This window comes from Rhopalosiphum maidis, chromosome 1, assembly GCF_003676215.2.
Source record: "Rhopalosiphum maidis isolate BTI-1 chromosome 1, ASM367621v3, whole genome shotgun sequence".
NCBI lineage: Eukaryota > Metazoa > Arthropoda > Insecta > Hemiptera > Aphididae > Rhopalosiphum > Rhopalosiphum maidis.
This window is the reverse complement of record NC_040877.1, coordinates 38,109,800-38,136,542: the sequence shown is the minus strand read 5'-3', so window position 1 is coordinate 38,136,542 and position 26,743 is coordinate 38,109,800. Positions and strand designations below refer to the sequence as shown.

At 25.1% G+C, this 26,743-nt stretch overlaps 2 protein-coding genes across 6 annotated transcripts in view; one reads left to right on the top strand and one right to left on the bottom strand.

Moving 5' to 3' along the window:
* Window positions 1-1,653: 1,653 nt before the first annotated feature.
* LOC113548995 lies at window positions 1,654-25,944 on the bottom strand. Of its 2 annotated transcripts, XM_026950120.1 has the most exons (30): window positions 25,458-25,944; window positions 17,961-18,143; window positions 17,757-17,897; window positions 17,268-17,450; window positions 17,017-17,160; window positions 16,644-16,958; window positions 16,388-16,570; window positions 16,193-16,324; window positions 15,811-16,125; window positions 15,466-15,648; window positions 15,260-15,391; window positions 14,858-15,187; window positions 14,614-14,796; window positions 14,376-14,513; window positions 13,579-13,761; window positions 8,128-8,259; window positions 7,878-8,060; window positions 7,643-7,783; window positions 7,383-7,571; window positions 7,121-7,258; window positions 6,721-7,002; window positions 5,211-5,311; window positions 5,015-5,099; window positions 4,807-4,938; window positions 4,369-4,551; window positions 4,152-4,292; window positions 3,899-4,081; window positions 3,689-3,829; window positions 2,657-2,839; window positions 1,654-2,064 (listed from the first exon to the last, which is right to left on the bottom strand). In XM_026950120.1, the coding sequence occupies exons 1-30, from the start codon at window positions 25,693-25,695 to the stop codon at window positions 1,856-1,858; spliced, it is 5,406 nt and encodes a 1,801-aa protein (XP_026805921.1). In that variant the 5' UTR covers window positions 25,696-25,944; the 3' UTR covers window positions 1,654-1,855. The 2 variants fall into 2 exon arrangements, with proteins under 2 accessions (XP_026805921.1, XP_026805922.1); XM_026950121.1 differs by lacking the exon at window positions 6,721-7,002.
* The window catches only part of LOC113548997 (kynurenine 3-monooxygenase), a 35,963-nt gene continuing 11,140 nt past the window's right edge, over window positions 1,921-26,743 (top strand). Inside the window, exons 1-2 of one of the 4 annotated variants that reach the window (XM_026950122.1) lie at window positions 1,921-2,094; window positions 3,286-3,348. In XM_026950122.1, the coding sequence (XP_026805923.1) occupies window positions 3,316-3,348 (33 nt within the window). In that variant the 5' untranslated portion in view covers window positions 1,921-2,094; window positions 3,286-3,315. Of the gene's footprint in view, window positions 2,100-3,285; window positions 3,353-26,743 lie in introns of all 4 variants that reach the window. The other 3 variants (XM_026950124.1, XM_026950123.1, XM_026950125.1) reach the window with 3 other exon arrangements.

The window sequence follows — 26,743 nt, the reverse complement described above, 5'->3', positions numbered from 1 at the left end:
TTGTGTTTACATATATACTTATCTTATACACACTACACGTAAATTTAATAATGAAATCATAATAATAGCATATTAAGGAAAATCCTAAATTGCTCCACCAGTGTTCCTATTAATTATTGTTATTAACATAACCTTTTATTTTACGTTTTAGGTAATACGATTTCTGTTAGTGCGGTACATTTGTCAATTTTTTTAACTGTTAATAAGGCACTTTTTTCTAAGATTGCCTAGGGCGCTAACTAGTCTACACCAATTCATTTAACAATTAAACTGCGCGTGTGTATGTTTTATCATACAATTTAATTTAAATTAGAGCAGTATAGAGATATCAAATTAATTTTTATAAAATATAAATTATCAATATATATATGGTGTTTTTATTATTTACTGTGGCATAATATATTTGGTAAAAATAATTTTAGCTAATTACTGCAGTATACTATTATACCAAAAATACTACTAACCCCAGGTAACAGATAACTAGGTAAGTTTATGACAACATTTTAAATTAAAACAAAATGTCCAAAAAATCATCACATTAATTCCAAAATAAAATTATCATCATTTACGAACAAATTATCAGCTATACTCATTATATATTTTATAAATATGCATAGAACACTAGAGTAGACGCAATCACATAGTTTATCACTTGTTCAGACCTACTTGTATTTAAGTTATATACATTCAAGTGTACATAAAGTAATATAACATTTTAATACACATGGGTGATTGCTCCTATATATTACTAAAAATGTATAATAAATAATGAATATTTCTAGGTTAAATACATGTATATTATATAAATCATGTTTATTATTGTTACTTTTTTAAATTTTTAATATGCTTGTATTGAAAACGGTTTTTCGGTGTTTTTCGTAATAAAATTAATATTATCGATACTGTTATTGTTTTAAAAGCTAGTTTAGAGCACTATATAATATAGAATCATATAACTATAAAATGTAATAACATAATCCTATAAATACTGTGCAAGAGTAAAAATATGTTCATAGTGTAAATTGATAAAATATTATGAAAAATGTCATTGCGTATAATAATATTTATTATGATTTAATGTTTGTAAAAGTTTTAAGTCCTCACAAATAATATTTTTGAATCAAATTAAAATAATAACATCGTTATTTAGTGTTTAAATAAATAATTTTGTTCAAATTTGAACTTAAACTGTTTATTAAAATAATTGTCCTTACATATATTTTTAGATTTTATAGTACCACTTTCAACGAATTATGAGGAATCTTGTATTATATTTAAACTATAAAGAAATTCGTTAATTTTAGAGATTTTTTTTATTTCGTTAAAAGCCCGTGCGAAATTCTGACATTTGCCATTTTTAGCAGCAGTGGTCGTTGTTTCGGTAAAACCCATAGAATAAAGATAAAACCTAGGTTTTCGTCGCGATTCGTACTTTTTCGTTACAAATATCTAGTCAATAACTCTTCTGTGCGATTTTATAAGTTTTTGATTCCATACTAATATTGAAACAGATGTCAATAGCATAATAGGTAACAGTTGGTAATAGGATGTGATAACTAATACCCTAAATATTATAGTCATAAATTCACAATATATGTTCTATCTATAAAATATGTATTAGGTTAGTGTAGTATTGATTGTAATGCATAAGCATAATAGTATAATATTATAATATTATTGTAAAATATATAATACACATTTACACGGATCTCGTACATTTCGTTCGTATTACATCCGTGGCGCATAATTAATATTTATACAATATAATGTTATTAGACACGATCATTGTTGACACTGTACGAGTTATGTAATAATCCGATAACATTGGAAATATTATAATAATAATAATTTATGATCATGACGACGACGACGACGACGACGCGGATGGCAGCGGTTTGGGCGGTGTCATCGTGATCTTTTTGAAACCGTACACAAGCAGTACTGTGTAAAGCACGAACGCCAACGATATTGTGATCATCACGTACATGAAGAGATTGAGCTCTGGTTCACGGAAACGGGTTTTCTTCAACCACTCCAGCACCTCGAGTTCGGTGTCCAGACTTCCTGCGCATAGCGTAAAACATACACGACACGGTTGCGTAAATATTACATTATGATTGCTTTATAAAATTAATTTTTTATACTGCTGACAGAGAGTTCTACTTTAATTTGCTGTTAATTGTACAGTCTCTACTTACATGTAAAGCATACTATAGGTATTATTAATAGAAGAGGAGTGATATAACGAAATAACATATTTGAAAAAAAAATATATATTATAATATTTTTTACTGTTAATTGCTTACTTTTTTATGACTACGTACATTTTTAATTCCTTGTTGCAATGCAGAATACTCTAAGAATAGTTTATATGTCTAATTTAAAGTGACAAATAATTAATTAGGTACTCGTTTGAAATTTACCTAATTTTTGTACATTAAAATACTTCGAGTAACATGTATTCTGCTTGTCATACGGTCGTTCAAAAAAGTAAAAAATTGTAAACAATGTTGTTTGTCATGACTTAAAATTATAGTTTTTGATAAAAACATTAATAGCTTTTGAAATAATGAGAGTTTTATGTTAAACCTTTGGTATACCTATTATTCATATATACTTTTTCTGATTTATGTATATTGTAAAAAAATATATATACCTCTGTATACACTCGGAAATTTATTGCGGAAGTAGACTATGGCCGGAAGCTTAGTAACACCCCATTTTCGTGCATATCGAGCATCAGCCATCTTTACAAAAGTGATGTCCATGTTGTTCGTTTCATCGTCTATAGTTTCTAGTCTCGACAGCACTTCAGCACTTTCGGGTACATCGTTTTCGTCTATTGCAAAACACAATTTGTAAACATTATAAATGCCAATTACAATTACGGGCCATTTATATAAAAATTATTAATTACGGTAATAGCAATAATAACTAACAATTATTTATAACTGATAGATCCTCGATGTATTAACTCATATTTAAAAATATTTACAGTAATTAAAAACATTAAATAATCGCACAATCATATTATTCATTTTATGAAAAAATAAATGGTCTTTATAATAGGTATTTTTCTCTAATTTCTCAACAAATAGTTAAAAATGTTGTTCCAATATATCGAAATAATACTACAGTTTTATTTATAACTTTAAAATTTGTTTCCTTATTATACATAAGTTAATGTTTTGTACGTAATATACCTCGTAATTATGTAGTATAATTTTAGACCGAAATTAATAAAAATTATATTAAATAACATAATTGAATATTTATATTTTACAGAGTAAGACAAAAGAAAATTCGATTTGATAAATGAATAACGGAATAGCCAGTTGTGACAACATAGTGGGTATATACAAATTAAACGTTTACTAATATGGTATTTATTTTTCTGATGTCATTATAATAACCTATAGGTACGTATGGAAATATAATCATTTAAGTAATTTAAAAAACTTCTTAAAATAATTATATACAATGTATATAATAAATATTTATACCATATATTATTCGTGTATATATGTATAAATATACACACTTAATTAATTATAATTTTATATTTTGAAATCTTGATACCTTTAACCTAACCTAACGCCTAATTAATTTTTATCGGTACCTAATACTACTTCAATCATTGAGAATCTATTTTATACGTATTATGACGATTGTGGGTACATGTACTTACAGAAAAACACTGTCACGAATTCATTTTCATTTAGTAATTTCGTAAGCATTTTCTTGTTTACCTCATCAATTTCATTTTTTATTTCAAACACATCTTGCGAAGTTAACCAAGATAACACTTTGTCTTCGTCACTCAAATCTCCTATAATAAGTACAAGTTATAAAAAAAAAATGTACTTAACAAGCAATTTGTAATTTTTCACATTTTTACCGTCAAATATTTCAGGTACTCTCTTTCTAAAATATACTAATGATGGTAAACTTATGATGTTGTATTTTGAAGCCACGTCTGGATCTGATATTTTAACCATATCGATACCGAATAAATCTGCTTCGCCATCAATTATTTCTAGTTCTTCTAAAATACCACCACATTCTTCGCAGTCTTCTTCGTCTAAACATTGTTGAATTAAATTTATTATTTTATTACGGGTATATATTGTTCTAGATACAAATTTATTTACAGAAAAAAACTGCTAATAGTAATGATTCGTCCAGTAGTCTTTCTAGCATACGACTGTTTACCTCTTCGATTTCATCTGCGAGTTCACGATTGTCGTCATCTATTAACCATTCGAGAACTGATTCCTCATTTTGTAAATCACCTGTAACACGTTATAATATTTTGTAATAATACCTATATGTATATTTTTAATTTTATTATAGAACTATAATGATTACCATCATATAGTAGAGGATTTCCATTTCTAAAGTATACAAGTGCTGGGAATGTCTTAATTGAATACCGTTTAGCTAATTGCGGATCTTGAATTTTTACCATGTGTATGCCATATAAATCGCACTCATCATCTACTCGTTCTAAATCTTCTAATATTTGATCACAAACATGACATGCTTGTTTATCTATAACAATAATAACAAATAATCAAATAAATTAAAATATTTTATTTGAAATTATAAAATTATTAAAAGGATAAGTAATTTTTGTGTGGACAAATAATCTCTCGGAAAGATAATTTTAAAAAAAGATGCTTTATGTAGTATATAACAAGCATACTGAAATATAACTTGTATATTTTTTATCACATATATAATTTTTTTGCCGATAAAAAATTAATTTTGCTAGAGGCAAAATGTGAATTGTTCAATTAAACTTACAAAAATAAACTGCTAAGTATTGTGTTTCTTGAACAATTGATTCTAACATCGACCTTGTGACCAATTCAATTCTATCCTCAGTTCTCTGTGTTATTAACCATTGAAGAACTTCTTCTTCTTCCTTCAAATCTCCTGTGTTAATGAAATACAAATAATAATATCAAGTTAAAAATACAATACATCATATCAAAAGACATGTGTGATTTACCTCCGAATAAATTTGGTACCGAATGTTCAAAGTAGACTAACGCCGGTAATTTTGATACACCGTACTGTTCTGCAGCGTCAACATCCTAAAGTATATATATTATATAACAAGACATGAAAAATAGCCCAACTATCTTATGTTTCTGTGGATCATCAAATAACGTTAAAAAGAAATGTATCTTAAAAAAAGGGTTTACTTGTGTTTTAATAAAAGTGATCCCATGCCGTTCACAATCGTCGTCAATATTTTCTAGTTCTTCTAAAATACTGGTACACGAGTCACATTCATCTTCACTGTCTGCAAATATTTATAATTTATATCTAATAATCAATATATTATAATATATCTATGTCTATAGATAATATACTAAACTAATATCTAATTTTAGCTGTGATCGTTGTAATATTAAAATCTACGTATTCATGCGGAAAGTCATCTAGTAATCTAATCATCTATTCTAGGTCAAATATTTTAAAACAGACCGACTCCTTTATATTTTGAAAATGTTATAGACTATGTATAAATATAATTACATAAGTAATTTTTGGAGGGGATGCATAATATTATATTAGTTATTTGAAAGAATGATTCAAACAATTTTAATCATAGGGATTTAAAACTATTATAATTATTAGTTATTACGTATATTATTAGGTATTTACAAAGTAGATTAAAAATAATTAAGTGTTTAATATACTTAAATCAGTTTTAAACTATTAATATACGAACCTATTAACTATACAACTATATATAAACATTCTGTATTTGGCACTGACTTATAAATTACAATCAATATAACATCGTTTAATTTATAGCATAATGCATGCAAAGTTTTTGGCAAAAATAGTTTAATATACCGTACTAATAATAAAATATAAGTTAATTAGTTATCTATGATATATACAATTTTAAATATCCTCCAAAATAGAAGCCGATGATCTCTGTTCAGAATTGATTTCATATGCATTGAATTCAAACTTATCACATCCATTAAGGTGATTTACTCAATGACGAGGTACATTCGAAACCTACTTTAGAATATCACTTCTAGCAAAGTGTATTTTGTAAATGACTTTATCAGTTCTTTATACTTTTACGAAAGTTTCTTAAATATATACGTTTCACGTTGTATATGTAATAATATATTAATTAAATAGTTACATTTCTTATTTACATTAACTTATTTTAATTTATATTTATTAAGTATTTATGCACAATGTAATTGTGTATTAAAACTTGATAGATTTGTTTTCAATTATCAGAAAATTTAATCAAAGCCAATCATACTTTATATATTTAAAAAGTATCTTTCTATAAAGTTTTTATATATCATTTACATTATTTCATATGAAATAAAAATTTAGTTAGTAAATTGTGTTAAATAAGATTTCTCCACAATCTTCTTAAAAATAACTATATTATATTGCTTTAGTCGTATATTTGTAACAATAATAAAGCAGAAGTCGGTCTTCATTATATTTAATTTTAAATAATATGTAAAACGATAAACTCATTTAAGTGACGATTAAGTAAACTATAACTTATAAAATAAATGGGTACATTAATTCAATTTTGTTTGTAAACCAAGCCTGTATATTAAATGCATACATGCATATTCAGCGCACCAAAAATTCTAAAAAGCCAATGATTCGCAGTCTCAAATGCGCTTTATTATCAAAGCCTCTATCCTCTCCCAGGTGAGATACCATTTTTATTGCTTCCTTGAATATTAGAATGGATATTATTATTATTTTCCATATTATCATTATCATTATCATCATCATCGCCATCATCATCATTATTATCATCAACACCACCATCATTTTTAGTATCATCTTCTTCGGCGACGGATTCCGTCACAATTTCTGGTTTCGCTTCCTTTTTTTTCATATCATTATGGACACCGTTTTGTGGTTGTTGTGCTTTATGATGTCTACGAAACGCTTTGGTGTTGGACGCCTTACAGCGTTCGCACAGCGTTCCATTCCCTATATGCCGGACAACAACACACTCATATTTGACACCATAACACAGTATTACCGTTTTATAATATTATACAATTACGAGTCAAGACAGGCATTTTGTTAATCAAAATTCAACACTCACAGAAAAATACTGCAATTGATTCCGAAGAGGCTATGGCATCCTTCAAATCTTTGCCGTTTATTTCTTCGATTATTTCACCGTGTGGGTTTTTTTGAACCAGAAGCCAATTTAATATATCTGATTCTTCATATAGATTTCCTGAAATATTCAAGAAAAATAATTTGAAATACCAACACTATTATTGAGATTTTGTTTAGGTAACTTGTAACTACTTTACTTATAAATTATAATAAATCTCACACTTATTTTATTATATAGGTACCTGCATAAATTGTAGGTTCTTTGGACCCGAGTTTAAAGAACACTATGGCTGGTAAGGCGAACACCCCACACTCTTTAGCCATCTGTTTGTCATCGATTTTCACAAAATCTATTCCAGCACCATCTGCATCGTCGTCGATATGTTCGATCTCGGCCAGTACTTGTTTACATTGTTTGCAATCGTCACTGTCTAAATACAAGGCACTTTGTAGATAAATTCAGTTTATAGTATTTAAAACGATTAATAAATAATAATCTCACAAAAGAACACTGCTACGTTTTCTGAACTCTGTCTAATTTTTGAAAACATTTTTCTGTTAACTTTTTCGATGTGTTCGGTCAACTCCATGTTAGATGGATCGGTGAGCCAATCTAAAACTTCTTCGTCGTCATCTATGTCACCTAAAAAGTTAAAATATTTCAAATGAGTAAATTTCACTTAACAACTTATATGTCTTAATACAAATTACAAGTAAAATTATTTTCATTAACTGACCATCATAATTTATATATTTGCTCTTTCGGAAATAAGTGATACCAGGAGGACTTCGAAATCCATGCTTCTTTGCCATTAATCTATCATTACATTTAACCACTTTTATACCATATTCTGCAGCTTCATCATCAATTAATTCAATGTGCCGTAAAATTCTCGGCACTCTAATATCGCCTTCGACGACTAAACGTTTGAAGTATAGAGTTTAACGATGTTTTTTCATAGTTCATGTATTTTATTAATAACTTACACCAGACAACAGCTAAAAAGTCTTGATTATCAATGTACTCAAATAACTTTTCTCTATCTATAAGTTCAATGCTTTCGTCTGTCTTTTGTTTTATCATCCATCTAAGTACTTCGTTTTCATTAGCAATATCTCCTTAAATAATAATTTTAAAGAAAAATATAAAATCGTATTAAAATAATTACATTTTTAAATTACTCATAACTAGTTATAATATTGATTTTTAAGTTGAAATCATTTAAAATTATTATACTAATTTTTTTCTTAATATTTCAAATTTACCTCGATTGTCTTATACATATATTAAAAATATTTCTATAGATTTTCTAAATCATCTTTGAAGATCTAAATTGTATTGATTAAAAAATTAATGAATAAACAAACAAACAAAATTTAAATTTCAACAACAGTAATGATTTTATTAATACATTATTTTGTACACATCAAATTTATTGGGATAACTTAAACGTAACAATACTAACATACTTATCTTTAAACATAAATATGGTTTTATTAAAAAAATAATTAACAATGTTAGAAATACACGATGTTAAAAACAATTTGGGATAATCAAGCTAATTAAAATTGTCCTATATTTAGTTTCTACATGAGCAAAATCAGAGAAATCATTACATATTTACACGGGGATAAATAACAGCCTTATTCAAATTGCATTTAATATTAAATTAATATTTATACATTCTTGTTAATATCATAATTAATTCAAATAGATTTCAATACATCGTTTAAAATAACTAAATACTATAATAAAATGAGCAATTATATTGAATTATACATTTTAATAAGACAGAATAAATAAATTGTGAAAATATTTTTATCTTTAATAAATAATAATTATCATATATTAAAGACTATCAATTTAATCTTTACGAAGTATACTACACCTAATAACTGAGGTTAAATACATATTTAAATACAACGTCAAGTAACATATTATATAGTATCAGTTGAATTTTAGGTATGATAGAAAATACTTAAAAATATGGTTATTGAACGATTTATTATTTAGACTATTTTAATACGGATTTAAATAACCTCAAGCTTTATACTAAGTAAAATTACTTACATCCTATTTATTTTATTGATTATAAATTAATACTAATTTTGGGATATTTTATAATTTTACAAGGAATTCCTTATATTTAGATTGCGTTAAGTGCAGCTTTAATAAAAAATAAAAAAAAGTTCATTATAGCAAATGTCCTTGTCTAAGAAACTTTGTAGAATAATACTTTTGAACTTGATAATGATGGATAAAATGTTTATAGATATTTTAAAATTTCATTAATAAATAAATATTTTAAATCTAAATGTAAAAAAAAAGAACTTTGAGTTCATTCTCAGTAGAAAATGGATTGCCAAAGACTTTAAAATTAGATAAAAACAAAATATTTAAGTTCAACATAACTATGCTCATTTAATATTCACCATAGCTTATTTATAGTAGGTATGTTAAATAGTTTTTCATTATGAATAACTTTATTGAAAATATCCCAAAAAAAATTTACAATAGTTAAAAACACTAAAAACTACCTTAATTATCTGTTTCATAACATTTTATGAAATGTTATTTCATTTAAATACATGTTTGCTTCTTGTAATTTATCTTACTTGTAATATTCTCTGATTAAATAATAGTTAAAACGTTTTCATATAATGCGACGAAAGTAATATATATGTATTTCTTTATAACGAATTAAAGAAAAATGAGAAGATTGTTAATAAATCAGTTAACTTCGGTAATGTATTAAAATATTTAAAACATTCCACATACCCTTAAAATAAAAGTTGGGTCTTTGGAAATTTGAATCACCAATTTATTATATTTATTAATCCGCTTTTTAAGTTGGTGTTTACTGTTTAATAAAAAAAAAAAATACAAATTTAATAAATATTATTTTTAGGACCTTTAACGTTCATTTTTTCTTTTGTCCTATTTCAGGTATTGGTATTTGTAAAATTTCACCACCACCAAGATGCTTTTCCGTTATCCTTCTTGTTTCTTTTTTCTTTTTTTTTGTTATTGTTATCCGGTTTGCCATTTGTTTTCATTTCATCGTCCTTAGTTTCTTTTCTTACTGGCTTCCCTGTTTTATTCTTTTTAGTTTCAGTTTTTTCCTTTTCGGGCGGCGATGGTGGTTTTGGGCAACATTGGTATGGCTCAAATGATGGTGTATTGGTCTTAGTGTTTCCCAGACCGATGTAAAAACAGCTGTCGCCTGCAGCAAAATCCAAATTATATTAGCAATTATTTTTTTAATTATATGACATTCTGAACAAATATTTAACGAAAAAGGTGACAAACGCGTGAATTAATTTCAAATTATAAATGCTAAACAAAAGCTTTAATGTAACAAGGGTATGATGGAACAAAATGCTGCAGACGACAAGCTGTTAGTAAAAGTAAAATCAACATTTACAACATTATTCTAAATACGGTAGCATACTAGGTATAAACATTAAACATTTTTTATAATTTTTTATTCAAATTAATATTTATTTTTGTGTTGGATAAACCTACCAAACGAGCAATATCTCACTGTATTCATATTATTATATTTTAATTGAAAAAGTTTGTATCGAAACTCTTTTTGGCAGGGTGTAAAATTAGTATTGGAAATATTTGGTATGATACAAAATATCTACAATCATATAATATATATTATATTTTCATAAGGGTAGATAATATTATGTTTGTTTCTGTAACATTTTTACCTATATTTAAACAAATCAGCAAGATTATATTTGTCATTTATAACTGTTATTTTTTTTTTTAGCCATATTTCAATAAGTATAGCATTTCCGATTTTGTAAATTAATATAATTGTATTATTATGTAATATATAATATTATATATACATTATAAAAGTATAAAATTGATTAACTGAATATTTGAATATACAATATTTACTAAGTATTTTTTTTATTATTATTAATAATATTGAATTTAGTAGTGAAATTGTTTAAACATTTTTTGGTCCTACATTAATTATTAAAATGTGATATTTAAAATAAAATAAAATCTCTATGAAATCATCACTTTAGAGAAATTAGGCCATCTAGATAGGATTAGAGAGAACCCATGTTAAATATATTTTGTTATTATAATTAACTACTGGACAGCTGCCTATTTATATTTTTAGAAAATCAGCATCAGATGTCTAATTTAACATTAAGACTTTTTTACGCATTCAAGCACGCGTGGTTTTTTTTTTAAATTTAAATACCTGTGTGTTCAATTTTTTGCAAATATTTAGTCGATTTTGGATCTTGAGTTTTTTTTTGACCACCTGAATACGATAGAACGATTACGGTTATTGGGACAAAGGCTATACAATTATTTTAAATCATTTAAATACATAACACGTAGATATCGCTTACTTTTTTGATCAATTAGCCAACTTAACACTTTCCCGCTATTCTTAAGGTTACCTAAGTACAATATAATAATATTATAGAAAATTATGATATAATATAAACATTTTTTAGCAATATTTATGCATAAAATACATAGGTACAATACATACAATACACACTTTACATTATATACCTATAATCTATATATTAATTATAACCATATGTAATTAATATTATATTTATAGGTTTTGCGTGTATAACAATTAAATATTACTTATACTAATATATCAAACTATTTTAAGTGTCTGGTATTACATATTATAATTCACATAATATTATCTATATGATTATTGAGTACTTAATCTGTTGTACAAAATAATACTCTATTATACGCGTAGGTACATATCTACACGTCTATATAAAATACATACTAATAACATTTACACTAACTTTAAAAAGCTCATTGCATTTTGTACAAGGGTTTAGAATATTATTCTATGATAGAATGATAAATAATTACGATTACTGGTGTAATTTATATTTCCAATTTCTCAGTAGGCTTTTAGAATTGCTATTATTTTGTGAAATCGTCTAATGTTTATAATATTTTTACTATTATAATTTTTAGTTCCAATATAATTTTGTCAATTTTGTCTTAGAATTATTATAATTCTGGAGATAGATTAAACGACATGATATTATCATAAAAAGCTATTTACAGATATTTTTTTATTAACCTTAGGAAAAGTTTCATCAAACTGAAAGACAAAAAACTATAAACATAAGTATCTTCTATATTATGATACATTATGTTACTGTTTATGTTGGCAATCAATAATTATCTATGGGTGATGGCAAATTACTAATAGTTATTTTCTATCGACAGTTGCTAATTCGATTAATCAATGTTGTTATTTATCTTATTAATTTACTAATACTACTTAATACAACCTAATATATTTCAATCGGTAAGTTTAGGTTAGCTAACTGCGTTTAATAAATATAATCATTATGTGATATTAGGTATATTTATTGGTCTTTACTAAGGCTAGGATTTCAATGTATTTTGCATTGTTTTTTGAAGCTGCTCGTATTATGATATAAACGTTTCATGTATTTTCGAAGTAGAATAAGAAGTTTTTATTTTAAATGTTTTAACAATATTAATTTTCAAGGTCTTTTTTTAAATTTTCCAGAGTATTTTAGGATTTTTAGGATATTTTTTTAGTTTATTTTTAAAGTTTGAATTTTAAACTTTATTTTAAGATTTTTACATGCTATTATAACTTATAAGTAATAGTTATAGCTAATAAGTTCATCACCACCAAAAAGCGGTCATATTATGAAAAGTACCTATATACTTAAAATTTCATGAAAATATTATGATAAATCAATAATCAACTCTAGAAAAAAAAAGACGAATGACTAAACTTATCTGTCAATTTGTTATTGAAATATTTGGTACACCGATTATTAATAATTTATGGTGTCCATCGGTATTAGGTACTTACATCGTCTAATAATTACATATATTGACAAGATTTTCTTATTTTAATGGTATATATATATCATATTTGTAGATATATAAACTAAGGTATAAATAAAAAAAAATTTGAAGCTATTTATATAAAACTGTAAATGGCATTTATACAAAAATAAAAAAAATTGATAATAAATATATTTTAAAATTATGTATTGCATATATATTATATAGTATATACTATTATATTCATTATCATTCCATCATATAACAATTATTTTTGTCTTTATTACAATATAATAACACTAAATTAAAATTAACTTAAATAGCTAAATTAATGATTGAAATATACTCAATACTCATAGGTACATATTATAATTTACAGTAGATATATAATATGTATATATTATAAAATACAATCAAATATATTAGAGAATCATAGTAAATAATAAAAAACCCTATTCGATTCAGTCTTTTATCATGATAAATTCATAATTAATTCTATAATTTTGTATTAAGTAGTTTGATGAAATATTTGTATTCAACATTTTATTATTTTATCCAGAATTCATACTTATTTAATTATAATAACTTACCGTCATACATGATTGGAACTCCAGTTTCATAATATACCAAGGCAGGAAAACTGAAAATACCAATTTCTGACGCCAACTTTGAATCAGTTGACTTAACGAATTGAATACCTTCCTTATCGGTGTCATCATCTATAGTTTCTAATTCTTCCAATATACTAGGACAAGCTTCACATTTATCATCATCTATAAAAATATACGAATTTATTTTTTAATAATTTAGTAATTGTTTTGACTTAAATACCTAAATACTTAACTATAAATAAATATGAGTATGAATTCATTGTTATGGTTAAAGAAAATAAAAGGTAACATTTTGCCACTTATTTAATACATGACAATCTTTTTTTTTTGTTAAATAAGACAATATTTAATTTTTTTTTGTGTTTTATACGTCATAGAGAATTTAAGAAAATATAAAAAAGAACAATTGCTGACTACTATTTAGCATATGAATAATATAGCAGATTCATAAGAAAATATATTATATATTAGTATAGTACTATAATATTAAGAATTTTATAGTTAAAATAAATATATATACCTAAACTGTTTTTTTAAAACCTAAGATTTTTAGCGATTCAATATTTTTATGAAATATCCACGTTGTATGCGATATAGACTATATTGGGTATTTTGAAATAAGTTATTAATGAATTTGTAAACAATTTAAAGTTGGAATAGAATGAATTTGATGCTATAAAGATTATTATGGTTTAAACAATAATTTATTGAAAATTCTTATATCTAATATAGTTCAACGTATGTACGTGTTAAAATATATTACATTTTATACGTACAAAAGAAAACTGCTAAATGTTCGACATCATTGATTAAAGTTTGCAACGTTTTTCTATCAACGCTTTCAATAAAATCTGGTTCAGACTCGTGTAAGTCGAGAACCCATTCTAAAATTGCTTCTTCGTGCATCAAATCACCTGTTAAACATAATATTTTTATGTTGCCATACTTAGTATGTATTTGTATCTTAAATAATACATTATTAAACTGTGTAATAGTTCTTATATACATATTCACCTGTGTAAATTTTTCGGAATTTATTCCTGTAAAATAATAATGATGGTAATCCCGGAAGATCGTATTCTTTTTCTATTCCGTCATCAGAAGTTTTTAAAAATTGAATATTTTTTTCCTCACACTCGTCATCAATGTTTTCCAATTCTGATATTATTTTTTGACTTTTTTTATCTCCTTCCTTGTCTAAAATAATTTATACATGTACTATAGTATTTAAACAACGTATGGATGTTGTGAAACATACAAAAAAATACAACAACAAATTGTTTTTCATTTAATATTTTTTCCAACATTTTAGTATTGACTTCTTCAATACGTCCAGGCACCTTAAGAGTCTCTTCATCTATAAGCCAAGTCAATACTTCATCTTCATCTTCCAAATCACCTGTATATACTAATGGTTCTTTATTTCTAAAAAATACTAGTGAAGGGAATGTTCTAAGTCCATATTCTCTAGCAATAGATGCGTCTTCGGTAGTTACAAATACTATTCCGGTTTCATCTAATTCATCATCGATGTTTTCAAAACCATCGAGTATGCTGTCACATTCTTCTCCTTCTTCGCATCTTCCACCTAAAATAAACCAAATATTTTGATTTAAAAAGAATAAAATAATATAAAATTCATGTATTTTAAGTTACTGACTAAAGTAAACTAAAACGTATTCATGTTCATTGATGAGGGTTTTAAGTATTTCGTCAGTAACTTCTTCGATGGTTGCAGTAGTTTTTTGTTCTATGAGCCATTTTAATACTTGTTCCTCATTTATAAGATCACCTAAGATTATAATTACGCGATATTAATTGCAAAAATATATAAATTATATTATGTAAATAAATAAAAATAAATACCTTCATAAATAGCGGGAATTTTATTTTCGAAGTATACTAACGTAGGTAAATGATCTATACCATACTCTTTAGCTTCATTCGCATCATCCAACCGCACAATTACAATACCTTCTTTATCCAACTCATCATCAATATTTTCTAATTCATTTAATATGCGAATGTCTTCTCTGTCATCTTTATCATCTATTTAAAACAAGTTTGATAAAACATTATAAATTTTCAAATACTAGTATAAAACCTAATCTATATTTGTATAAAAAAATAGAACTCAATTGACAATATTAATATAATGATAAACTTTTATCTATTTATTTAAGTACAATAAATTTTAATTACAATACTTACAAAATAATACTGCCAAGTATGCTTCAGATTCAATAAGTTTATCAACAATTTCATCCGTAACTTCGGGTATCTCCGAATGTCTTTTTTGGTGAATTAGCCAACTTAAAACTTCTTCTTCTTTAAGTAAATCACCATTGTATAAATGTGGAATTCTTTTTTCAAAATACATAAGTTTCGGTACTGTCGTAATGCCATATTCTCGAGCTTCGTCTATATTACAAATTTTCACGAATGCGATTCCACTTTGATCACATTCATCATCAATATTTTCCAATTCAACTAAAACCTTTTGACTTTTTTTTTGGTTTTTATCATCTAAAAATTAATATAAATAAAAACATATTTTTTTTTATTAATTATATATTGATTATGTTTAACTTACAGAACAATACAGCCACGTTTGATAATTTATTTATTAGTATATCAAGCATTTCATCAGTTACATCTTCTATTTCGTCATGTTTTATTTGGTAACTAAGCCATTCCAATACTTTGTCTTCATCTTCCAAGTTGCCTGAAATATAAATTAAAATATTGATATGTGTATTTTAATATTTAACGAATAAATATTATTTACCATTATAAAGTGTTGGTACTCCATTCTCAAAGTATAATAAAGCTGGGAGTTCTTCAATTCCATAGAGTTTTGCTTCTTCATCATCATCAATTTTTACAAACACAATTCCAAGTGCATCACACTCATCATCAATATTTTCAAGTTCATTTAATGCTTTTTGAGATTTTTTATCATTATTATCATCTACAGGTTTAAGGATAAATTAAAATTTATACATTTTAATATCTTTTACTATTTATGCATAATAAATACATACAAAAAAGAACTGCAATATTTTTTCCTTCTTTAATAAGACGGTCCATCATTTCATTTGTAATGTCTTCGATTTCATCTTTTTGAAGTTGATCAATGAGCCAGTGTAATAGAGCGTCTTCATTTTCGATATCACCATCGTAAATGTTTGGTATTTGTTTTTCAAAGTAAACAACTGCTGGCACAGATTTTAAACCAAATGAAGAAGCTGCTTGTGGATCCTCAATCTTTACGAATTGTATTCCGTGACGGTCACAATCGTCATCAATTTTTTCTAATTCGTTCAAAACTCTTAAAGAATCTTCGTCATCATTATCGTCTGAAAAAATGCAATAGTTTTATGATACATAATGTTAAAACCTATTTGTAGACCTTACAAAACAAAACAACAAGATTATCAACAGAGCCGATAAGTGTATCTAATGTTTTTGATGTAACGTCTTCAATAACATCTTCTTCATCTCCTGTAGACTTGTTTTGTACTAACCACTCGAGTACATCTTCTTCTCTAGTTAACTCATCTACATTATAAAATGTTAATGTATTAAAAATCACATTCATACATACATACTATATAGGTCCAACTATTATAATTTAATATAAATGTGTCTTTAGACAAACCACTGACGTTCATAAACAATTGGTATTTGATGCCGATAATAAACCAACTTCGGCAAGTCCCCTAAATTGTACTCGTCTGCTAAACTTGAGTCATGTATTTTTACGAACCCAATCCCTAGCTGATCTGCTTCATCGTCAATATTTTCCAATTCTTGCAATGCTTTTGCGCATTTTTTGCAGCCTGCCTTATCTAAAATAATAATTATAATATTAGCAATACAATAATACATAATTTAAAAACCAGATAAAATTCTCTCGCTATATTGCATGGATAAAGCTATGAAAGGTTATACATTTCTAAAGGGGGCGCCAAGGTTAAAAGCTGAAATGGGGGTCACAGCTTACAACCATTTCACTTACGGATATCCTTTAAAGTGCATTCTGATCGTTCAGGACCTAATTCAATGTAATGTTTCGATTTCAATGTTTTAAATACTTGTACATTATATTGTTTATTTGTTTCGTAATTTTATTTTCATGATAGTTTTTTACTTACAGAACAAAACAGCTACATAATCTGTATCTTCAATAATTTTCTGTAATATTTTTGAGTTTACTTCCTCAATACGATCTGGTAAATCTAAAGCTTCTAGACTAGTTAAAAACTCTAATACTGAATCTTCATCCATTAGGTCTCCTAAAATTACCACACAAAACTATGATAGTTTAATAAAAAAAAGATGATTTTAAATGTACATACCTTCATAAATTATTGGTTCTTTCTTTCGGAAATAAGTGAGGGCTGGAAAATTTTTAATTCCATAATGTTTAGCTAGTCTTTTATCATTGATTTTTACAAAATCTACTCCAAACGTATCAGTATCATCATCAATATTTTCGAGTTCTTCTAGTACTTTGTCACACGTATGACAACTTCTAGTATCTATATACATAAATTGCACCAATATATAAGTTTACTTAAAATAAAAATATTCTAAACATGTTATAAATATTCTTGTTATTTTTTCAATTCAATCGAACCGATTACTAAAAAATTACTAACTGTGAACATCAGTCATATAAACATTCATTTTAAACAAATATCAATGATTAATATTTTCTATTCTAGTTCATTTTATGATTAACAATGAGGCATAATTATATAATGGTTAAACTTCAGTTGTAAAAAGAAATTATTACCGAGAATTAAATATTCAGAAATTAAAACGTTTGAAAAAATAAAATAAAACAAAATATCAATTTTATAAATCTCTGTAAATCGTAGTTCAGCTAATCTTATAACTTCTAATTAATAGTAGTAATAAATTGTATACAATTTTTTTTATAAGCCATTTAATATATGTATAAATAGGAGGCAATTTGTATTATATTTAACCACGGTAACTTATATTCATAAAGAATATTTAAAAAAATATATAAAAGGTGATTTTATTTCAATCATATAGTATACAACAGTTATTTATTTCAAAACAATATAAGTTAAAAATATTATTCTAATATTTTATATTGAACTTATTTATTTTTTGTTGATTAGTACAACGACTATAGATGTCTAAATAGCAATTTATATTTTTAATGTTATATCTAAAGCAAAATAATTTCCTAAAAATTCCTAGTGATCGTCAATATGAAATATTTATTAAATATGATATGTTGAAGCTTAAATTAAAAGAGCAAGAAAGTCAACCTGAAAAATGTATAATTTAAACTTTTTCTTACTATTTTTATAAATAAGCATTTCTTAAATAATATTCTATTTTATATCATATAAAAAAAATATTAATTTTAATTTTAAAAAAAGTCAAAAGTGCTTTATCATGAATTAGCGACTAATCAATAAACAAAAGATTACGAAAAATAAGAACAATAAATCAGAATTTAAAACTAATTTCAAAATTGTTTTTAAATATCGATAAAGATTGTTAATAATATTTTATTATTATTACAAAATGGAATTCCTACAAGTTTCTTTATAACTTTTTCAGTCTTTATTAGCATAAAAAAGATCTATCGGAAAGTCAAATAAATATTTTATAAGCGTTTAAAGTTCAAATTTTTAGATTCTGAGCAGAGCGATGAATGTATTTATCTATTTATACTATGAATCTATTTTTAAATTGTAAGTTATATACATTTATATAATATGGTAAAAATTATTATAATAATTAAATATTAATAATATAATAAATGCAATATTTTCATAAAATATTATATAAACCTACCGTAATATTTTTAGTAAAATAAATTAATTTAATAGCTAATATGTATCAAAAAAGCATATAATTAAATATAGTTTGTTATACAAGCTATTAATTCGTCTCAGCTCATAATTGTTTTTCGTATACAATGATATAATATCATTGAATTAAAATTTAACACACCCATAATAGTGAGCTATTTCACACTTAACATACATATGTACCCACTTGCCTATTTTTTATAACATTGAATATTCACTAGTAAATTAGCTACCTAGTTATCCTTAAACAATTTTTGATATTTTGTTATAATTTAAAACAAATAGTTAAAAAAACTGAAAATGTTACCAAATTTTAAAATGATTATTATCTATACATAATAAAACGTATCATAATAATCGTCATTTATGATTTCAAAATATTTCAAACTGTTTTAATTTATTTATAGACATTTGAATTTTTTTTAGTTTTATTTCTATAAATAACGATAAAAAAAATTTCATTTGGTTAAAAAGCTTGAACATTTAATAAAAGATTCCAAATAATTTGTTATTATAAATTTATAAAAATATTTAAAATATAATCACAATTTATTTGTATACGCATTTGAAGTTAAAATTTTGACAAAATTCGTCACGAAAATTTTAGAATTTTTTCGCAGTGGAAAATTTATAAGATAAAAAAGTTTTATAGGTAAGACTTGTGATTTTAATACAGAGTTAATTATATTATGAAATTTAAAAAAATATATTTGCATATTTTTTTGTTTATCATAAGCATTTTAGTTTAAATTTGTATCCAATCATACATTTAGACCATGAATACGATATTCGTTATTTTTTTATAATTTAAAAACATTATTTTTGGGATCATATTATCTTTTACGTTAGTAATAACCAATTTTTTATGTTCTTGTAACTGATTAACAGCCACACTTAACGACGTGTATAGAAGTCGGAACTACGACAGGTTTCTTATAGTTAGAAATTCAATTAAAATCGTAAAAATGTAAAAATGTAAAAGTGATATTAAAAAAAATATATGTTTAAAATTTAATTACAAGACAGAAAACGATCAAATCTATATTGTGCAACAGCCAACAATATAAAAATCATAAAATTAAAAATCAATAGGTGTATTATTTGAAATTGAAATTAAAAAAAATACTATTGATAACTGATAAGCAAAGTTGAATTGAAATCAAACATTTTTATTTCAATTTCAATATTTTCTATATATAGGGTTATGACTTATGATATTTTATTTGTTTTAAAATTATTATTTTTTAAGTCATAGCTTATATTTAAAATTAACTTAGTCCTATACTTAAAATTTAAATAACAAAATATCAATGTAAGAATCTGATATTTCATTATTTCTTTACTTGTTTTGATATATTGACAATTTAAAGTCCTAATATATTTAAGTATTTAATTATCTTTGTACTTTAAATTCTTTAAAGCATTTTAAGAAGCGGTTATAACAATTTCTATATTATATAATATGTAAAATTTAGATGTGTATTAACAAGAACACTAACAGTGACGAGTAAAAAACTTTGTAAGTAAAAAATATTAAAACATTTTTTTTTTTTTAAAAAAATTGAAACTACTTAAAACAAATAAGTAATTAGAATTATAATACTATTTATAATACCTATAATAAATCATTCAATTTTGAATTTTTTTATTTTCTTATATATTTTTTATTTTTAATACTTATTATGTTTTTTAAGTATAAATTATAAATATTTTTCCAAACTATGTATGTCGTTCCATTATAAATTGATTACTTAAAAGGCCGCCACACCAACATATGTTTTCTTTGTCTATCTCTCACATAATATAGGAACTATTCCATATTTCCACAATTACAACTCTCTGGTTCAGTTTAAAGTAAAGGCATCTATTATATATTTTATAAAAAAGAATATGTCCGAATAAATTTTTAATATTTACAATTTTTATAAAATATATAATAATGTTTTAATTTAAAATAATTTATATTATTTTTAACTATTAATAACTTATTTAAAAATGTAAATATTATATTATAGGTAAATGCATAGGAAATATTATTTTTTACAAAATGTATAATAATAGTGCCTTTTTTCTAAACTGAGTCAGAGAGTCGTAATCGTGGAAATACGCAATATCTGTGTTCTTATATTAATATATTATGTAGGAGATGGACAGAAAAAACAAATGATGGTGTAGCGGCCCCTTAATACATATATTATGTAACATGATCAGATCATGATGATTTATTTAAAGTATTTTACAGTTTAATTACATATCACTGTGTTAACTCAAATATCTGATACTAAATATGTGCATTGGTACTCTACCTACAACGAAAAATACGGTTCTCTGTAAATATTTTTTCATTTATATGTGACTTCATCTATTTAATTTGCACTCATTTTCTCATTGAATTTTTGTGATTTAAATAAAAATTTAATATAGTTTAAACTTTGAAGTGTCTTTAGATAATACATTAGTGCATACCAAATAATATTTAATTATTCAAAATCGCACTTTTAGTTTAATTTCTAAACACTTTGCAATTAGCATTAGAGGATACTATACAAACATTACAAACAGATTTTGTTTCTCCAACATATGTGCAAATAAACAAAAAAGAACTATAACAAACACGAAATGTGTTCATTATTTTCATACCTAAAGTAAACATAATTTTTTTGACTTATTGGATTTTATAATCCGTAAATACGTTATACGAGTGTGGGCTTGTAAACTCGTATACGTTTCTATTTTCGTATTTTCGTATTTGCGATATTGATTTGTTTTCTAATTTCTACAATATAATTATAAAAGTATGTGTTTTAGCTTAATTTCGATAGCCATTTGTGTAAATGAACGTGTACTAATTTGTTTTTACCATAGATTATATACCTACACAGTGTCATTTACATATTAACCTAATCGTAGAACGAATTCAAACAAATATTAATATAGAACTTAGACCAGAGGTTTTCACATAATTTAATAATTTTTAATGAAAAAGACTTTTATCAACAGCGAGTTATTATACATTTAGCTTTAGAACTAATTTTAATCGTAGGTACTAAATACTAATGTATGCCAATATTGGTCTATATTATTTTTTTCGTTTATTTTTATCATAATCAAGTCTTAAAATAATTAATAATTTATGTCTAAGGTCCTTAAGAAGTTGTTTATTTATTTATTTTTAATTTATATTGTAAATCTTTGGTATAGGTACATAATAATATTCAAATATTTTTCTTTCTATAAAATATATGTATAAAAAGATAATATTAGCTAATTATTTAAGCTAAAAAATCAAAAGAAAATAACCAAATATTTTCCAAATGTAGTTTTACTGTAAGTTCATAACATCGGAAGTTCATAAGTTAGATACAACAAATACGTGTTTAGACATATAAGGTACCTATTCTTAAACAAATAAAATTAAAGAACAATAAACAATTTAAAAAAATATAATATTTAGTTGAAGTACATAAATCTATGTATGATAAAATGATAATTTTATGTTTTGAAAGGTTGATGGCATTATTAACAAACTTGTTGTAGAGGTATCAACAACTTTACAGAATAGCTTCTCGCCATGATTTCTCACATAGTATATTACTCCATTATAGGAGTAGATAGACACTATTATAACTAATTACTTGTAACACTTTCACCATAGGTTTTGTGAACTTTTTTCATATTCTAAGTGGAATTATTTTATAAAATTATTATTTTATATTATAAATATTAAAATATCGAATACCAAATATAATAGTGTTTAATTTACAACCATTTAAAGCATATATGGAATTCATAAATTTCGCAGATTAATGGTATCTATCTATATTTTATATATTATTATAGATAAAAAATGTAAATAATATAAAATTATATTTATGTATGTCATAGCGGTTTTATATTTATTTTTTTATAACTTAAAGACAATTAAAATTATTAATTCGTTAAGAGATTTATTTTATTTTATTTTTTCATTATTAAAAATTATTGATTATTTATATTAAAATAATTAAAGCACTACAGATATCTCAAATTTAGTGAGAAAATTTGATAAATTTACTATAAATAATGTACTCATAAGTTTGGTCCACGTGAAACTGTTTTTTTATAATATACTCTTATTATTATACAACAACCAAAGTGGTACTGACATAGGACTACTTTTAAAATATTTTGAATTAGTGTTCAAATACATTTATAATTAAACATTTTAATTCGTCTTCAAATGTCATTAAAATTAAATTCTTTAAATAGCGGGTATGTATTGTTCTTTTAACAAATTTTCATAAAGCGTTCTATTGAATGAGTAGAGTTCGTTCTACTCAAAAATAATACATTTGTATCAAAAAATGTTTATAATTTTTTTCATTTTTCCAAGATAATTTCTAGAAATTTAGTATAAAATTAGGGAAATCATTTTTTTGAAGTATCATTTATAATCAATTATTCGAATTAATTGATTAATTAAATTTAGATAAATTATTTATCTAAAAAAGAATACTGTTTATGTAAATATAAATAATAATAATTTTTTTTATTTGAACCAATTGAAATGAATTAGTTCACGTTAAAAAAACCTATATATATATATATATATATATATACCCATATAAATTATCTTAACGAAGGTTTTTCCGATTATAACATTTAAAAACAGCTGTTGTGTGATGTCAGTTCAGCAAAGATGAAATGAAACGGTCCACACTACCTCAGATGGAGTCAGGCGTGTGCTATTATTATCTCCGGCGCTCGGCCTCCGCAAAATCGTCAACAGCAGTCAGGGGATAGTGTAACCATAATAATACCATGGCCGTCGCGCGTTTTACAATCCAAATTTCTCTCTCTTCTCCACCGGAATACTTCCATTAGAAAGGTCAGCTCTTAAACAATCCGAAAACATTGCCAACAATAGAAACCACTATTCTATGATGCTATTTTTTTTTTCAAAATTGCATGCCCCCTTCATCTCTCGAAGCTTACAACTTTTAGGCTACAATTTATATCAATAATAATGTTTTTAATATTAGAGCTATTTATAAGATTATCAATATATTATGTATATATCAGTATTAATGCGGACTATTTTATTTTTTTTACACTTAACAAATATTCCATTAGCAATATTTGACTTTATTCTATGCCAAAACCAAATCTGTTTAAAATCATTCAAATAAAAAATCGTACACACATATATTTTTACATTCATTAAGTTATATAAAAACAAACACCGTGTTTAATAATAACGTACGTCATAAAAGTGGTATCATATTACGATTTGGCATTGAATATTAACATACATATTTTACACATACATACAGATTTTTTCGCCTTTTCGATTTTACGAATTTTTTATGATACTATTTGGTTAAATAATTTTAATGTTTAACTTGTTTTAAGTTGATGTCGATAATTATAACCAAATCTCTGTTATTTTAACAAAATAGTTTGGCAATTCATTCACAGATTAATTTTTTTTCTTATTATTGAAATCCCAGCCAGTGACTCATAATATATGCAGCTGCCAACTCTCAAACTTAAAAATTTGGGGCAAGATTAATAGATTATGCCAAATAGCTGAACAAGTTTGCTCTAACTCCAGTGTTCTATTATAAAATTTTATAGTACATCATTTTGGAGGTGACATAATATTATAATAATGTACTGAAATAAAGTATAGGCAGTTTAATCATATTTGTATATCTACCTAAAATACTGTTAAATAATATTTTATTTACATCCACTCGTTAGACATACGCGTTATTTGCTGAATTATTTATATTTCCAAATCAAGTTATTTATACATAATTTAAAGGTTATTTTTATACTATATACACATAGATGGTATAGATAGTTTAGTTACGTAAAATAAAATAAGAATATGATAATCGGCACACGTGGCGTAAGTAGCAACTTTATGCTTATAAATCGTAAATCGCCCAAGTAAATTATAGATTGTATAATACTGCAAAAACATCAAGTAATGTGTGTCATCACGTTACTTACACCAAAATACGGCAACGTAGTCCTTTTCGTTTAACACCCGTTCTAGTTGTTTGGCGGTCACTTCCTCTATTATCGGCTCTGCATGGTCTTTCGGTCGGTACGCGGCTGCCGGCGGGTCAGGTGCTGAAGCCGTAGATCCACTAGATGGTAAGTCTTTTTTAGCAGTCACGTGCTGCTGGAATGCGACCGCGGTAAACGCGATCACGGCTAGGAAGCCGTGCCACGTAAATCGTATCATATTAGTTTGAGATTCTATAGATCAATTTTTAGTTCGTTCCACGGTCGATACGGACGGAAAATAAATATATTTGTGATAAATAGTACGAAAGCGGCGGAATAGAGCAGAAATCGAGAACAATTTTTTTTTTTTATAATTTGCGTATGTTAATACATCAAATTAAATTTTTATTATATATTTCGATTTTTTTTTGGAACGGAAGACTGGTACTGACCAGCAGCCGCATGACTAGCTAACGCGCGCACTGTGCCTGGGCAATAGTCTGTTTGGGAACCGCCGCCGCTAATCACTCCTACACCCGTGCGAGCTTTGAGCAAGCTTGAACAGTGTTGTACGGCCGCCAAGTCACATTCAATTTTACATCTCTTACAAATGCAGACTGATCGTGCTATCTTAAACAATCCAAATTGTGTAATACAGTCAAATTGTGCTTAATTAGATCTGATTTCACTATAAGTTAAAAAAAAAAATTGAAAAACGTCCTGATAATCTTTAAGAATACTTATTGTAAAATAAAATAAGATAAATAATTTACCAGGCAAAATTTAAATATAACACCATGATTTATGCTTCAGATCGAATGATCCCAAATGGCTTCATTAGATCGAAATTCCTAATCTACTTACAATATTAATTTAGGTACCTAAAATTGTATAATTTATTTACATTATAATATTATTATAACGTTCATGCACTTATTTACCACATGTCCACATAATAACAAGTTTAACTTACGGTATACGTGTATATTCCTTTTCTAATAATCCTAAATTTTCATCAAGATTTTAAAATACATGCTCAGTATTTGATAAATCAAAAATAAAATTCATTAAATATCATAATTTATTTGAAGTGTACAATGAAATATTTTTGAAGGTACGCTGTGAAACTCACATACATTACGCCGAATATAGAAGTGTACGATGTTGTCACACTAATGAAATTAAAAAAAAAAAAGATAGATAATTTTTTTCAGTTTAAAACTTTTAATGTATAAATATGATTAAAATATGATTTTATTAAATTTGAAATATTGAACAAACACCAA

What these genes read in the sequence shown, in the direction of transcription:
- LOC113548995 (XM_026950120.1), bottom strand. Translation starts at nt 25,695, where the DNA reads ATGATACGATTTACGTGGCACGGCTTCCTAGCCGTGATCGCGTTTACC. An exon ending in AGAACCTACAATTTATGCAG is followed by an intron (nt 7,259 to 7,382) that starts GTACCTATATAA and finishes TGAATATTTCAG; the next exon opens with GAAATCTATATGAAGAATCA. An exon ending in AAATCCTCTACTATATGATG is followed by an intron (nt 4,293 to 4,368) that starts GTAATCATTATA and finishes AACGTGTTACAG; the next exon opens with GTGATTTACAAAATGAGGAA.